General features: G+C 43.0%; 1 protein-coding gene across 12 annotated transcripts in view; it reads right to left on the minus strand.

Moving 5' to 3' along the window:
- KIF1B (kinesin family member 1B) overlaps positions 1-13719 on the minus strand; it is a 145595-nt gene that overhangs the window by 51872 nt on the left and 80004 nt on the right. Inside the window, exon 21 of one of the 12 annotated variants that reach the window (XM_032301554.1) lies at positions 3662-9008. The exons of the other annotated variants lie outside the window; for them this stretch is intronic. Within the exon in view, the coding sequence (XP_032157445.1) occupies positions 7524-9008 (1485 nt within the window). The 3' untranslated portion in view covers positions 3662-7523. Of the gene's footprint in view, positions 1-3661; positions 9009-13719 lie in introns of those variants that run through there. 12 annotated transcript variants of the gene reach the window in all.

A 13719-nucleotide genomic window follows, 5' to 3' on the forward strand; every position in this document is an offset into this window, starting at 1 on the left:
AAGAAAGCGTGGGGACAGCAGTCATGACTCTGCACAGCGGTGCGAGGGAGATGGCGGCAGGTGACCCGGGGTGTCAGCAGGAAAGGTGGTGAACGGAGGATGGAGCTGGGGTGTGCTTTACAGATAGAGGAAGCACAGCTTACGGCTGATGTGGCCGGGGCTGGGGAAAAAAAGGGGGGGAAACTGAGGGTGGCTCTTGGATGTCTGCCTGAGCTGGCTGCCGGTCAGCTATACGGCTGTCAGGTCATAGTTGTGTGTTGGCGTCTTGAGGTCAGAGCAGACGACTGAGAAACACCACTGGGTTTGTCACCGTGGAGATCTTTGGCGGCCCTGAGAAGAGTGGCTTCAGTGTGGTGGCGCAGAACGAGAGTCTCACTGGAGGGAGTTCAGCAAGAATGGGGTTAAGAGGGGCTCCTGGGTGGCTCAGTCATTAGCGGCTGCCTTCAGCTCGGGTCATGATCCCAGGGTCCTGGGATGGAGCCCCGCACCGGGCTCCTGCTGGGTGGGAAGCCTGCTGCTCCCCTTGCTTATGTTCTCTCTCTTGCTGTGTCTGTCTCTGTCAAATAAATAAGTAAAATCTTTTAAAAAGTGGCTACCTTCTAGATCAGGGTTGGCAAACAACAGCCTATGGACAAATCCAGCCCCTGCCTACTTGGTGAAGATAAAGTGCTTACTGGAACGTGGCCACCCCCACTCTTCGCAAACGGCTGCTCTTCAGCTGTAACCGTGGGGCTAAGCAGTTGCAATAGAGCCCGTGGGACCCATAGAGCCTAAAATATTCACTGTCTGGTCCTTTACCTAAAAGGCTTGCCAATCGCCGTTCTAGATCAGTGGCTCTCAGAGGTGGCTGCTGGTCCCGCAGTATCAGTATCACCCAGGAACTTATGAGAAGTGCAAATTATGAGGTACCTGGGTGGCTCTGTCAGTTAAGTGTCTGACTCTTGATTTCAGCTCGGGTCACTATCTCACTCAGGGTCATGGGATCAAGCCCCAAGTCAGGCTCTGCGCTAGGCACGGAGCCTGCTTAGGATTCTCCTTCCCGCTCCCCCTCTGGCCCTGACCTCCCCCTTCTCTAGGAAAGAAAGAAAAAGAAATGCAAATTATCAGGCCCTACCCCAGACCTCCTGAATCAGACACTCTGGAGGTGGGCCCAGCACTCTCTGTTTTCAGGGGCCCCCAGGGAATCCTGACGCGCATCAGGGTCAGAAGCACTCTTCTGGGTAATGTGTACAGGGGAACCGCAGAGCTCCTAAAACAGGTGAGGCATTTGTTCTCAGTGGGTTTGTGTTCCCATGGAAGAACCAGACGAACACGGAGACTGTTACAGGCTGTCATTATTAACCCGTGAGAGCTGGCCTGGGGTGGGCTGGGGCAGCAGTAGTGCCTGTGAGTGCAGGTCTGGAGAGGAGTCACACATGACGAGGAATGACTCCAGTGCTGGGGAAGTGCAAAAGCCCAGAGGTGGGGACACACTTGGCATATGTTCAAGGAACAAAAAGTCCAAAGTGCTTGCAGTATGGGACTGTTAAGAGATGAAGTCAGAGAGGCAAGCAAGCAGCCAGAACAGGGAACACTCGGTAGGCTTCGGTAAGAAGGTTAGAGTTTAAACCACAATGGGAAGCCACCAGAGGCCACTGATAGGATCTGATTTTTGTTTTCACAAGATGATGCTGGCTGCTGTGAGGACAGCGGCTTAGGGTCCAGGATGGAAGCGAAGCGAAGGGGAGAAGAGATCTCAGGAAGATGCCAGTGGCACGCGGGAGCATCTCCCAGGAGGTGGCACTTAAGGCAAAATCAATGTCATCATTCCGGGATTTCTGGTTAGGTCTGTTTTTGACATTAGAGACTTGGCTCCTTTTGCTAACACTGCCTTCCTCTTTTAATGGCAGATTATAATTAGCAAGCAATAGCCGGAAGGGAGGTATCCACGCCCGGTTCTTGTCAACCCCTAACTTTGCTCCCCACCTGCGGCAGCGACACCGTGAGGATGCGACCTCAGACCTCTCCCTCTGGGGATCCCACCGCACCTATTCTTTAAAGATTTTTTTTTTTTTTTAATTTTATTCAACAGAGAAAGAGAGAGATCACAAGTAGGCAGAGAAGCAGGCAGAGAGAGAGGGGGAAGCAGGCTCCCTGCCATGCAGAGAGCCTGATGCGGGGCTCGATCCAAGGACCCCGAGATCACGACCTGAGCCGAAGGCAGAGGCTTAACCCACTGAACCACCCAGGCGCGCCCCCCCCACACCTATTCTTACATGGGAGCGCCTCCTCTTCTCTCCCAGTCCCCTAGCGCCATCTTGGTCTCACTTATTTTCCAACCATGATCCACATGAGAACATTCGTCACTTTTCAGGTCATACACATGGGGTTTTCATCCCAGCCACAAGCTGACTTTTTGATTCTACCTCTGATCAGAGTCCTTCCTTCTCTCCTTTGTCCCTGCTTGGGAAAGTATTATCGCTCATTTAGTCCCAATAGCAATTTCTCAACCAGGTCACTGGGCTCTGACTTTGCCTCCTTCCAACTGAAACTTTAACCATTTATAAAAGGCGACTCGAATGGTGCAATCCCCCTGTATAAAATCATCTGTTATTTTCCCACCACACTCAGGATAAAATCCCAACTCCTTAGCATGCCATGATGCGGCCCTGGCACCCCTGGTCCTCCTCATCTGTTACCTCTGGCTGGCACACAGCGGCTGCTCTGACCACCTTGGGTTACTCGCAGGTTCGTCGGACCTGACGTGCTTCCCCTCTCAGCCCACCATTCGTCACTTGGATAAATTCCCAGTTGAGCTCTGGGACTCTGCTCTGGGCTCCGGGCCTCCGCCTTCAAACACGTTTCCCAAATCTCCCCCTGTGTACATGACTTTCATTGTACACCTCGTACTACACTGGAATCATCTGTGTCACCCTAGAAATGATCCGTGAGGTCTTGGCAACTTTTCCACCAGTTTCTCCAAAAGCAGAGAAATACAAAGTACCCTGAGGGACAGAGTTCGAGGCCTGCAGCAGACCAATCCAAGTGTAACATTTTTCTCAAGTTCCAAATTTCATATCCTAAACTCACAGGGGAAAAAAAAGAGACTCATGTAGATTTCATATTCTACTCTGTAATACATGACTATGTCATTTTTCAATATAAAAAATGTCATGTCCAAATGATCGTTAAGGCTGATGGCCCACTCCAGAAAACTCTTCGGCTTTATCCCACGTCACCTCTAGCCCACCACGGATACTCTGGGTGGAGAAGAGCAGCAATTAAGGGGAGAAGGAGAAGCTAAACGGAGTAGCTAAAAGCTCTGTAGAAATTCAGTTTCTATCCATATGAAGGAAACTATACTATTTCACTGTAAAAACTTTCAGATTTTGTGGTAAAAAGACTGAAAACACAGCTAAGGTAAACTCAACTTACACTAGACAAGTTTTTATTTAAATAAAATGTGGCAAAAAGTAGGGGTCAAAGATACCATTTAAGATAGAGATTTCGATAAAAAGGGAACAGAAGCAAAATCTTTAAATCAATCAAATTCATGCAGAAATACATTTAAAAAAAGATGTGGTTTGCAACCATCTTCCAAAAGTCAAGATCAGACTGAATTAGCACCACCCTCTTCCACTGTTCCTTCTTCCCACCTCAGAGAGAAATCACACTCTTAAAAGATGGTTTCAACTTTTATTGAACGAGGACTTTATTTTCTAACATTACAAACTAACTCTCACTTTCTGAAAAGGTAGATCTTACACTCAAAGACAATCTTCAAGCATTTCATTTTAGAAATGGGGGAGAAATCCATAGTTCATTAACAAGACTCACAACTTCTTTTTACAGTAATGATGGCAGGAAACCAATACATTTCACAACCTAGAGTGGCTCAAACGAAGTAGCTAAAGCAGATTTTGAAATCTTGGAAAGATGACATAAACTGGACAATTATGAAAACTGCTCAGAATGCAGACTCGGGCTCTAACAGTTTAGGACAAATGCTGGCTCTACACCGCACCCGAGAAGGTGTCTTCACTACGGGACATTTCACCCCAGGACACGGCAGCTTCCCATCCTTCCAGGCTTTTGAACAAGCATTAAGGCAAGTCTGCAAAGAACCAGTCAGGCACAGGAGCACAGCGGCTGACCAGAGCAAAGCTATGTCACTTCTTGTAGTCTGACAGCCTTTAATGCAGACATCAGTGTGGCAAACTCTGGGCTGTGTTGTGTTTAGTTTCGGCATCAACCTGCACCTAAAGCACAAGAGGTCACTTCAAGTCACTTCAATGGAATAAACGATCCCCATTCATTGCATATCCAGTGAATGGAGAAAACAATCTGAAGGGCTAGAAAGAATTAGAGGCAAAAAGGAAGGAAAAGCCCTCCAGTTTCGACTTACTGGATGAACAGAATGTCTCCAACTCTTCAGGGAATACCATCGTGGTGTACAAATTATACTAAGTAATTAATTAGCACTCCTTCACATTTCCATAATTTTCAGACCACTAGATAATTTCAGTAGCACACTTTCCCCATTTTTTCTATGATAACAGCTATGAATATTTCAATAATACAGTAACAGTTTACTGATGACCTTTTCTCTTTGGCCATGTAGCATTTAGGCTTAGGGAGAGATCCTGTCAAATTTAAAAACAAAGCAATATAAGCTATGCCAGTGTCTCAAGAAAGCATGGCACTAGTAGCTTATTTAGTAAAAAAGCCAGTGAAGTCATTTTATTCACTCAAAGTTACTTTCTAAGACAAGCATCTGGTCTGAAATGCAGGAGGGCACATATGTGGTAATCAATCCAACCTTGATTCTTTCCCTTCTGGTCATCTGAAATTAAGGGCTCTTTTAGAAATCTAAACATTTCAGCAATTCGAGGGCACCTAGATCAGCAGATGAAGCACAAACACAGCTATCAATGTGGGCACAGAGCTGACCACAACCCACGTTTGTGAATGAAAATGCTGTATTACTCTTCATTCTGTAATGTCACCTGATCTCCAGTAGAAACGTACTCCCGCTGTTTAGCAGGAAAGGGAGGCACCAGCTCATAATAAGATTAAAAGGCCACCATAAAAACGAAAATGTATGGACCCATCCTATGGTATTTCAAGTTAGGGAAATGAAAACCCACCTTTGGTACAGAGGTGAAAGCTGAGGCAATTATTACTAATATTAAAACAGGTATAACCTGCATTTTGAAAGTGTGTGTTAGGCCGCTCCGCTTCTATGAGAGACCTATGTTAGTACCTGTTTTTGCTAACTGAAGGAAACTCAAAGAGGATTTTCGCTTTTACGAAAAACTGCATTTAGTGTGTTTGTTTTGCACGAGCTAGTTTAGAGGTAGCAACGCACATCTCAAGCAGCTAGTGGCCGCACCGAGCTCTCTTCCAGTGAAACACACACGGGAGCTCACGTCCAGGCACCAGAGCTCTGAAATGTGTCTGTGAGCATCTGTGCTTTCTTGCCATTCATTTTGCGCACCAGCCAGCAAGATGTGTCATAAGGCATTAGAAAAGCCCAAGAGAGGTTATTTTTTTGAGTCTGGGAATGCTCAAAAATGTTTTCCATTTAAATTAATGGCAATGGCTTCTTCACTTTACACCATGTTCAGCTCATGAGAGGTTTCACAGAAACACTCTACTTTCAGATAGCAGGGGAAACCTGTCATGGAAAATGAATTTTTTGCAAGAAAGGAACAAGTAATATATGTTTCTAGGAATCATAAAGAGCAACTGGGGCTTATACAAGATGCACTGAAGTGACCGATCTGAAGTAGCCTAGTGAGGTCATTCAGACCACACAGTACAGGAGATTGTCTCAATTAAGTCCACGTACTACAAACATCATTCCCCATCTGCCTAATCTGTCTAATCTGCCATAAAACCTCAGCTGAAGACTAGAACCGTTCTAGCTATGAAAGCAAAAGTATCCCCAAAGTTAATCAGAAGCAACTTTCTGTGCATTAAGAAAGCATTTTCTTAGAAGCAAACAAACAAACAAACAAAAAATACTATGATTAAAAATAATGTGTTCTAATAAGGCATAGAGCCCAAACGCAAAGGAAAAGAAAACCATATAATCACAATCTTTAAGGCTTCCTTGAATGCTACTCGCTCTGTTGACTGCAATTCCATATCGTCTGGAAGGTAAGGGCTGGGCAGGGGACTCCGTGACTTAGAGGAGTCGTCACCACAAAGTCGGGCAGTAGCACAGACATCTCTGGCTCTTTGCGCTGCCTCTTAAAATTAAGTTGCTGATAAGTTCAAGAGATGAGGAAAGATGTAGAAAACCATTCTTTTCTTCCCATCAATATCCATCTTTTTTAGTGGATTCTCCAGTGAGGCAAACTGAGACCACGACACAATAAAATGAGGTATTGATACAATAAGAAGTTCATCAGCACTTCTCTCCTTGCTTGAGCATCTGTGAGCATTACTACTGTTACGCAAAGAATAGTTTATTATATATCATCTCCTTTATTGTCAATCCAACCAAAGTTAACTTACTTCATGATCTCCTCATCTACTGAGAATAAACCGCACAGAGCCATACGCTGTGGCCTTCTCCTCACGGCCCACCTCTTCCCTCTCCACCAAATAACCTCCCTGTGAACTTAAACACGCTGCTCAAAGCGCCATACAAGTGTTTTGTTGGCATTTCTGTTGGCATGATTTGGTGAATGTTTCAGAGTGTGAGTGTGTATGTGTGTGTGTGCGCGTGCGTGCGTGTCTGCGTATATGAGAAATGATATGTTAAACTTCAAAAAGCAAACTACAAACAAACAAATCCAGAAATGGTGCCAATGTAAAGATTTCAGTATTATGACAAATTTCATACACATACTGATACATTCAAAAGAAAAACACAAACAAACCTACAGCATCAGTTCTATGTAAAATATGAAGAAGACGGGGAAGTTCTACGGAAGGATGCGTACTATAAACTATGTCCGAAGACATTCAGTTTGGCTTATGAAAATTCCAATTATATTTAAAGACAGGAACAGACATGGATGAGAAATCCAAAGCTGTGTCCACATGGTTGAGCGTTATTCAACTAATATCTAACATTTATGGGGAAATAACAGATACTTAATTCTGTGTATCAAATTCCCCTTTTGAATGTCTGCATAAACCAAGAGGCAGGGCCTTCTGGATATCAGATCAGTTTACAGACATTATAAAAACATAACAAACTTACACCAAAACAAGACCAGTCTGTGTAAGTAAGTGTATTATCTAGGCACCAAGAATGGAGGAAAGTCTCAGAAAAAGAAGGGAGGTCTCAGTGTTTTGTCCAAAATTCCAGAAACTGCCCATTTATGGCATGTACAAACAAAAGGGAGGTGTTGAAATGTCTACCAGTGTTTTATGTTTTAACAATATTAAAATCAGTTAGGATTTGTAGGAACGCAACATGAAAACCATAACGTAAAGAGCAGGAACTCAAGGCCAAGGCTAGAACCAACTCAGATCATGAGCTAACGTTGCCTGCTTCCTCCCCCAAGATTCCAAGTTTGTCCAGTCATTTACACTGTGGTTTCTCGACCAGCTTTGAGATTGGGTGCCGAAAACTGGCGCCTCATCCTTGGAGGTGTCACGAACTGGCTACAGTGGCTGGGCTTGTCCGTCTGCTTCTGGAAGGAACTGGCTGCATTGCCCTCTGACTGACCTCCAGTGCTATAATTACAGTAAGACTGACGGTGCTGGTGAATATGGCGCTTCGCCTGGAAAGTCTGCAGATCGGCAGCAGGGTGACCACTGTGGGAATTTAACGATTCCGAGGAGGCAGATGCCTGGCAGCGCGTACTTTTCGGTTGGCCGTTATTGAGAGAATTGCTTCTCCAGCGTAACTGAGGTGGCTGTTGCTGAGTGTTAATATGCTGCTTGCTAACTTGGATGTGATCTTGACTTCGCGCGCCCTGAGAGCCCCACGGTAACTGGGGATCCTTCGAGGCTGCTCTACCCCCCTTTCCTTGGCTCTCCTCTTTACTTCCTTTCCTTCCGTCTTCCTCTTTGGGGATTCTAAGCTCTATGACCTCATCTTCTGTTATGATGATATGCGTCCCCGGGCTCCAAGAGTTTCTGTGCTTGGGGTTGCTCTTAAAGGGGAATCGGGGCTTGCGGTTCTCAGGAGGGATGAACCTGTGAGGTACATTCTGCCTACGCAGCTGCTTTGCTATCTCCTGCTGTTGCAGATTCTTAAAGCGGATTTGCTCTTGCCTCATCCAACGCAGACGTCCGCGTCTGAAAGCTGGATCCCCATTCATCAGCTGGGACACGCGCTCTTCTTTCCCAAGTTCTCCACTGTCCCCTCTGCTTCCGTCACTTTCGGACTTGCCACTGACACCAGCACCAACAGGTTCCTTTGCTCTGTGGTTTCCTTGGCTTTTTTGTTCCTGAGATCCAATCAGTGGCAGGACTTTCTCCATTTTGAGCATTTTGTTTCTTAGGACTTTTATTTCCTCATCTTTCATGTTATTTTGCTTTTTTACTTCTTGCAAAATATCTTCCAGCTTGTCAATATGAACCTTGAGGTCATCTACGTCCGCTCCGCCTTTACCGCTGGCCAGCGCGTCTTCGATCTTCTCATCCCCTACACCGACAGTGTCCCAGACATCCCTGGCCACTGCCCTCCAGGAGTCCCGCTCATTGGGATCTTTCTTCCCATACATGGCACAAAGCTCTTTCATCTTAACGATGGCCAAGGCTTCAATCTCCTGCCGACTGTGCCTAAAATCGTTGAGCGCAACCTCATAGCATATCTCTTTTACGGCCTGAATCTTAAGATCTGAGATGGTGACCCACTTGGAATCTTTACTCAGGCGCCTTCTTTGGGGGATTTGATACATTTTAATTGGCTCTCGTTTCTTCCCACTGCTAGGGAGGCCACATTTTTTAACAATGGTTTGCAACTTGCTGGGAGGTAGCTTTTCTCTCAGAGAAGTAATCAGTTTCCAGCTCTCTTCACAGGACCTCTTGTCAGAATCGTCCCCGCTATCAGAATCCGCGTCCTTTGGAAAAACAAAATCAAAAAATGGCCCCGAAATAACCAAAATTAAAATGTAAAAAAGGAAAATCAAACTGAAGAAAAAACAAGCAAAAAAATCCTTAACCAAATTTAAAACCAAAACCAAAAAATAAATAAATCAGTTAAAAAAAAGATAAAATAAAAACCCCCTAAGTGGTGTGTAAGTTTATTAAGGCTTATGTATATATAGGTCATTAATATTAAGATTTGCTTGTTTAGTAACACTAATGCGAATTCTCACTTTCTGGCTTAAGTGATGAGAAGTGCAATCCAATTTCTTAGGAGGATTGATACAGTGACATTTCCCTCTAAGGTCATGTTACGTTATTAACAAAATGCTGTGAAGTAACACCTGCAGAAATGCAGTAAAACCTACGTCCCACACATGCTAACACCCCATGCAGCGAAGTCCCCACATTTGCCTTGGTTATTGCTGTTGCTTCTTCCAGAAACTCTCTCCCCCATGAGTGAGCACAGATGCCATACAAGATGTGACGAGCAGGCGGATTAACAAAGGTTAGTAAGGCTGTAGGATGCCACGTTTTGTTTAGCTTTACTAAAAAGAGCAGCCCTAGAAAAAAGTTAGAAGAGGAGAAGGTAGAAAAAGAAGCAGTCAACAGGGATGATGTTAAAAATGAATCCCTATTAGCAGACCACACGGGGTTCTTATCAACCAAACTGTTTTTTCTAGAAGACAAGTGAGTTTTGAAACTAGTCCTTCCATGAGCATATACCGGATTTACTATTCTCTTGTCACCTTAAATCAATGTGCTACATTGGTACAAGTAATGTTTGTTATCTAGAGAACAAGGAAACATAAAAAAAGGGTCCTTATGGTGGGTCTGCTGTTTTAATTTCACACACTTAAACCAATACATACTTCACTTCCAAAATTTTAAGAAGTTTCCAGAACATAAATAAAGCTAGGCAAATACACTTTTTTTAAAACATCATTTAAAATTCCCCAAGAAATATTTTGATAAATATGACCTAATAAATATGGTTTTTTATTTATGAAAACCCATGGCATTTCAAGCAATTTGAGGAATATCACTTTAAGTGACAACTCTTTCTATCAGCACATAAAACTCAGATCCACTTTAAAGTGCTCTCTCTAATTCTGTCTTTCTGGCTATGTTTGCACTTAACCTCTTCTTCAAAAATGTTAGTTGGGCGGTCAGGCTGCTTTTTTTTTTTTTACTTTTGTTATAGGCCCAAGTAAAACCTCAGCCCAGGAGTGTCTGGGTGGCTCAGGTGATTAAGCGTCTACCTTCTGGGATTGAGCCTTGAGTCAGGATCCCTGCTTAGCAGGCAGCCTGCTTTCTCCTCTTTCTCTGCCGCACTCTCTCGGTCTCTGTCTCAGATAAGTACATAAATTCTTAAAAACAAACTAAGAAGCAAAATAGCACCTGACTGCCCAACTAACTGGTCTTTAAGGGCTATCTGGATAATAATCAATTGTTCTTAAATAATACAAGCACATCTTTATAACATGAAAGCAATGTTGGAGCTACACAAAAACAATGTTAGATTTAGAATTCCCTACGGAATTAAGGAAGGCTTAAGGAAGAATTTCAATTCAGGAAATAAAAGCTCCTTGGAAAAGAAACTATTCCCTTAGAAGAGTAGTTCAGGATAGTCTAGTTAGAAAAAAAATCTTAATACTCTCTTTTACTTGGCTGTGATTACCAAAATTATCTCTAGTAAAATAGTATCTTGCTTTCTAGGCCAAAGAGTCCTATGTACAGTTATTTTCTATGTGCAATTATTTCCCAAAAAATAACGTTTAACAGTAAGGACAATAATCTGGTCCCTGAATATGGAGGTGCTGATCTGTATTATTTCTATTGGTCTGTAAATAGGTACAAAACCCATTTAATAGCCCTTTCTAGCTGAAAATTTAACAAATAGCAGATAGAGTTAAATTTAGACTTTACACTATTTTCTTTTCATTTTTAGTTTAAACCTCAGAATGTTTAATCTGAAGTGATAAAAGAGGACATTAATAAATATTAGAGAAAAAAATGTGCCTGACTCCCACCAAAGATCTTCTTACCAGTATGTGTAAACTAAGTTTTATAGAACATAATACACTGACTATTCTCACATCACTGACGACTATCACTCTATTCCCACCCCACCCTACCTTCTTTTCTTTTCCTTTTGAGACTGCTCAAGGATAAAATGAATCCTACTTAATCTAAAAAATAACAAATACTCTAATCACTCCTTTCATATCACACTTGGGAGACAGAGATTAGGTCTTTAAACTCTAAAATAAAATATAAATAAACAGGAAGGTCTACATAAATCCAAAAGAACTCAAATTCAATGACCGTTAACTGTCATTCTTTTAAACAACTGTCACATGGGGGCGACTGGGTGGCTCAGTCAGATAAGCATCCAACTCTTGATTTTGGCTCAGGCTGTGATCTCAGGACTGTGAGATCGAGCCCCACATCGGGCTCTGTGCTGGGCGTGGAGCCTGCTTAAGATTCTCTCTTTTTCCCTCTGTCCCTCCCCAAACCCCTCCCAATAAATAAAATAAGATAAAAGAAAATACTACCATATTGTCTTTGTAGAATATGTTCTCCTTATGGCCCCATATCACACACCGGCCATGATACTAAAAATTCTGTATGCAAAGTTTATGTGCCAAGATGTATACCTCTCTCGTGTCAAAAAAGATCTAAAGATATTTAGATTCACTTATTACAAGGTTGGAAAAACTACTCAGGTCTGGCCAATTCGTGTCACTAAGTGATGCTTCTGTTTTCATGAAATCCCAATGCAAAGGCCTCCTGAAGAGACTCTGTAAGAAGCTTGTGCAGAAAGAAGAAAGAAGAGACCTAAAAGATAGGTGGGGTGCCGGGGTGGCTCAGTGGGTTAAAGCCTCTGCCTTCGGCTCAGGTCATGATCCCAGGGTCCTGGGATCGAGCCCCGCATCCGGCTCTCTGCTCAGCAGGGAGCCTGCTTCCTCCTCTCTCTCTGCCTGCCTCTCTGCCTACTTGTGATCTCTCTCTGTGAAATAAATAAATAAAATCTTTAAAAAAAAAAAAAAAAAGTGAGAAAGCAAGCACGGAGAAGACCAAGTATGTAACACAGCAGTAACTAGAAGAGAACGTTCAGCAGTGCGATAATATGACGCATTTGGGGAACTACCATAATAGAAAACTCAAAAAACTAATTCTATTATTTAATGTAGTCATTATGCAAAAATGATTACATATAATATTAAATATGTATTTACTGAATGATTATTCTTGTATCCTCTCAGTGCTTATTCACAAGGTGCATTCAAAATGTATCTGTTGGTTGACCAATAAAGGGTCATTAAAATACATTTCCCATTCAGTATTGTTACTGCTAGATATTCCTCAGGCTAAGGCATTAGAGATCAATTCTTCTGGAGGACAAGAAATCTGAGTGGAACAGACAGTAGGACTCAGGAGGAAAGCAACCTCCTTGCTTTAAGTAACTGCTCTTGAAATCCTAGCTTGCTTTTAGATACACAGAACACAGGACAGCCCCAACCTGATCAGCTGCAGACTAAGTGTGTCCCCTGGAAACTAAGTATGTCTTAGAGACATTTACTTTCTCTTTATTTGATGGTCATCATCTTTATTTCAGAGCAAAGAGTGATCATCAGTGCTTGCTTATGGAGAGCACCAGCCGCCATCATTCTATCTCACCTGATGAACTCGAAGGGTGGTCTTGGATCAGCAGCATTGGTATCACCTGGGAGCTTGTGAGCAACCAAGACTCTCAGGTCCCACCCCAGACCTACTGATTCAGCATATGCATTTTAATAGGACTCCCGCTGGTGAAGAAGCACTGCTCTTATTGGACAGAAGGAACATGGAAACAATTCAGAAGCCCCAAGATTAAGCTTCAGACCCCATGACTTAACAGGTGTTTTAAGAGTGAGAAAGACACCATGTTTCTTCCTTGGTTTCCTCAACTATAAATTGGAGGTAATATTACTCATTTTATTTATACACACACCTATCAAGGAGGGCTATTTTGGGGAACCGCCCCAAAAATGCTGGATGTTAAAGCTCTCTGTAAATTATAAAGCACTACACAAATACAAGGCACTACTGGTAATGTTACATACAGTTTAATGATACCTGTCCTCATGTAATCTCTCACAGACCATCAGAGGCATGTTATTAGATTATACATTATTAAGATAAAAGGCTCCTCATGTGTCACAAACCTTTCAAGTTCCTACCACACTACAGTCAAATCCTTCTGTATTCATTAAAAACTGAATGTCAACTAGACCTCATAAAGGGATCTGAACACTGCTACTATCTTGCCCCCCAGACCTGATTTATTCTTTCTTGGACTTCACTATAGTTTCCAAGATAACAAACTAACTTTAACACACTGCCAGGCCTAAGAAATGAGTGGCCTTGGAAAAGCCTGCTTTTGCTCGAGCCCTTGGTATTTCTGGCCTATTTAGCACCAGCCTCTTTTCCCCAAAGCAGAGCATGACCAGAAGGCTGCAGTTTACATACAGTATTTTAGATGCTATGTTTTATGTTAAGGGAAGAAACCGGTATCCCAGCTTTCTCTTCATCTTAGAAGAAGTCTGTGAATCTTAAAAAATCCTAAATTGTATCCACAGTACCCAAAGGTTTATCGTATCTTTCTCTTACCTATCAAATGAATGCCAAGAAGAAGCTTTT

Source organism: Mustela erminea, chromosome 10 (assembly GCF_009829155.1).
Source record: "Mustela erminea isolate mMusErm1 chromosome 10, mMusErm1.Pri, whole genome shotgun sequence".
In the NCBI taxonomy this organism is placed as follows: Eukaryota; Metazoa; Chordata; class Mammalia; order Carnivora; family Mustelidae; genus Mustela; species Mustela erminea.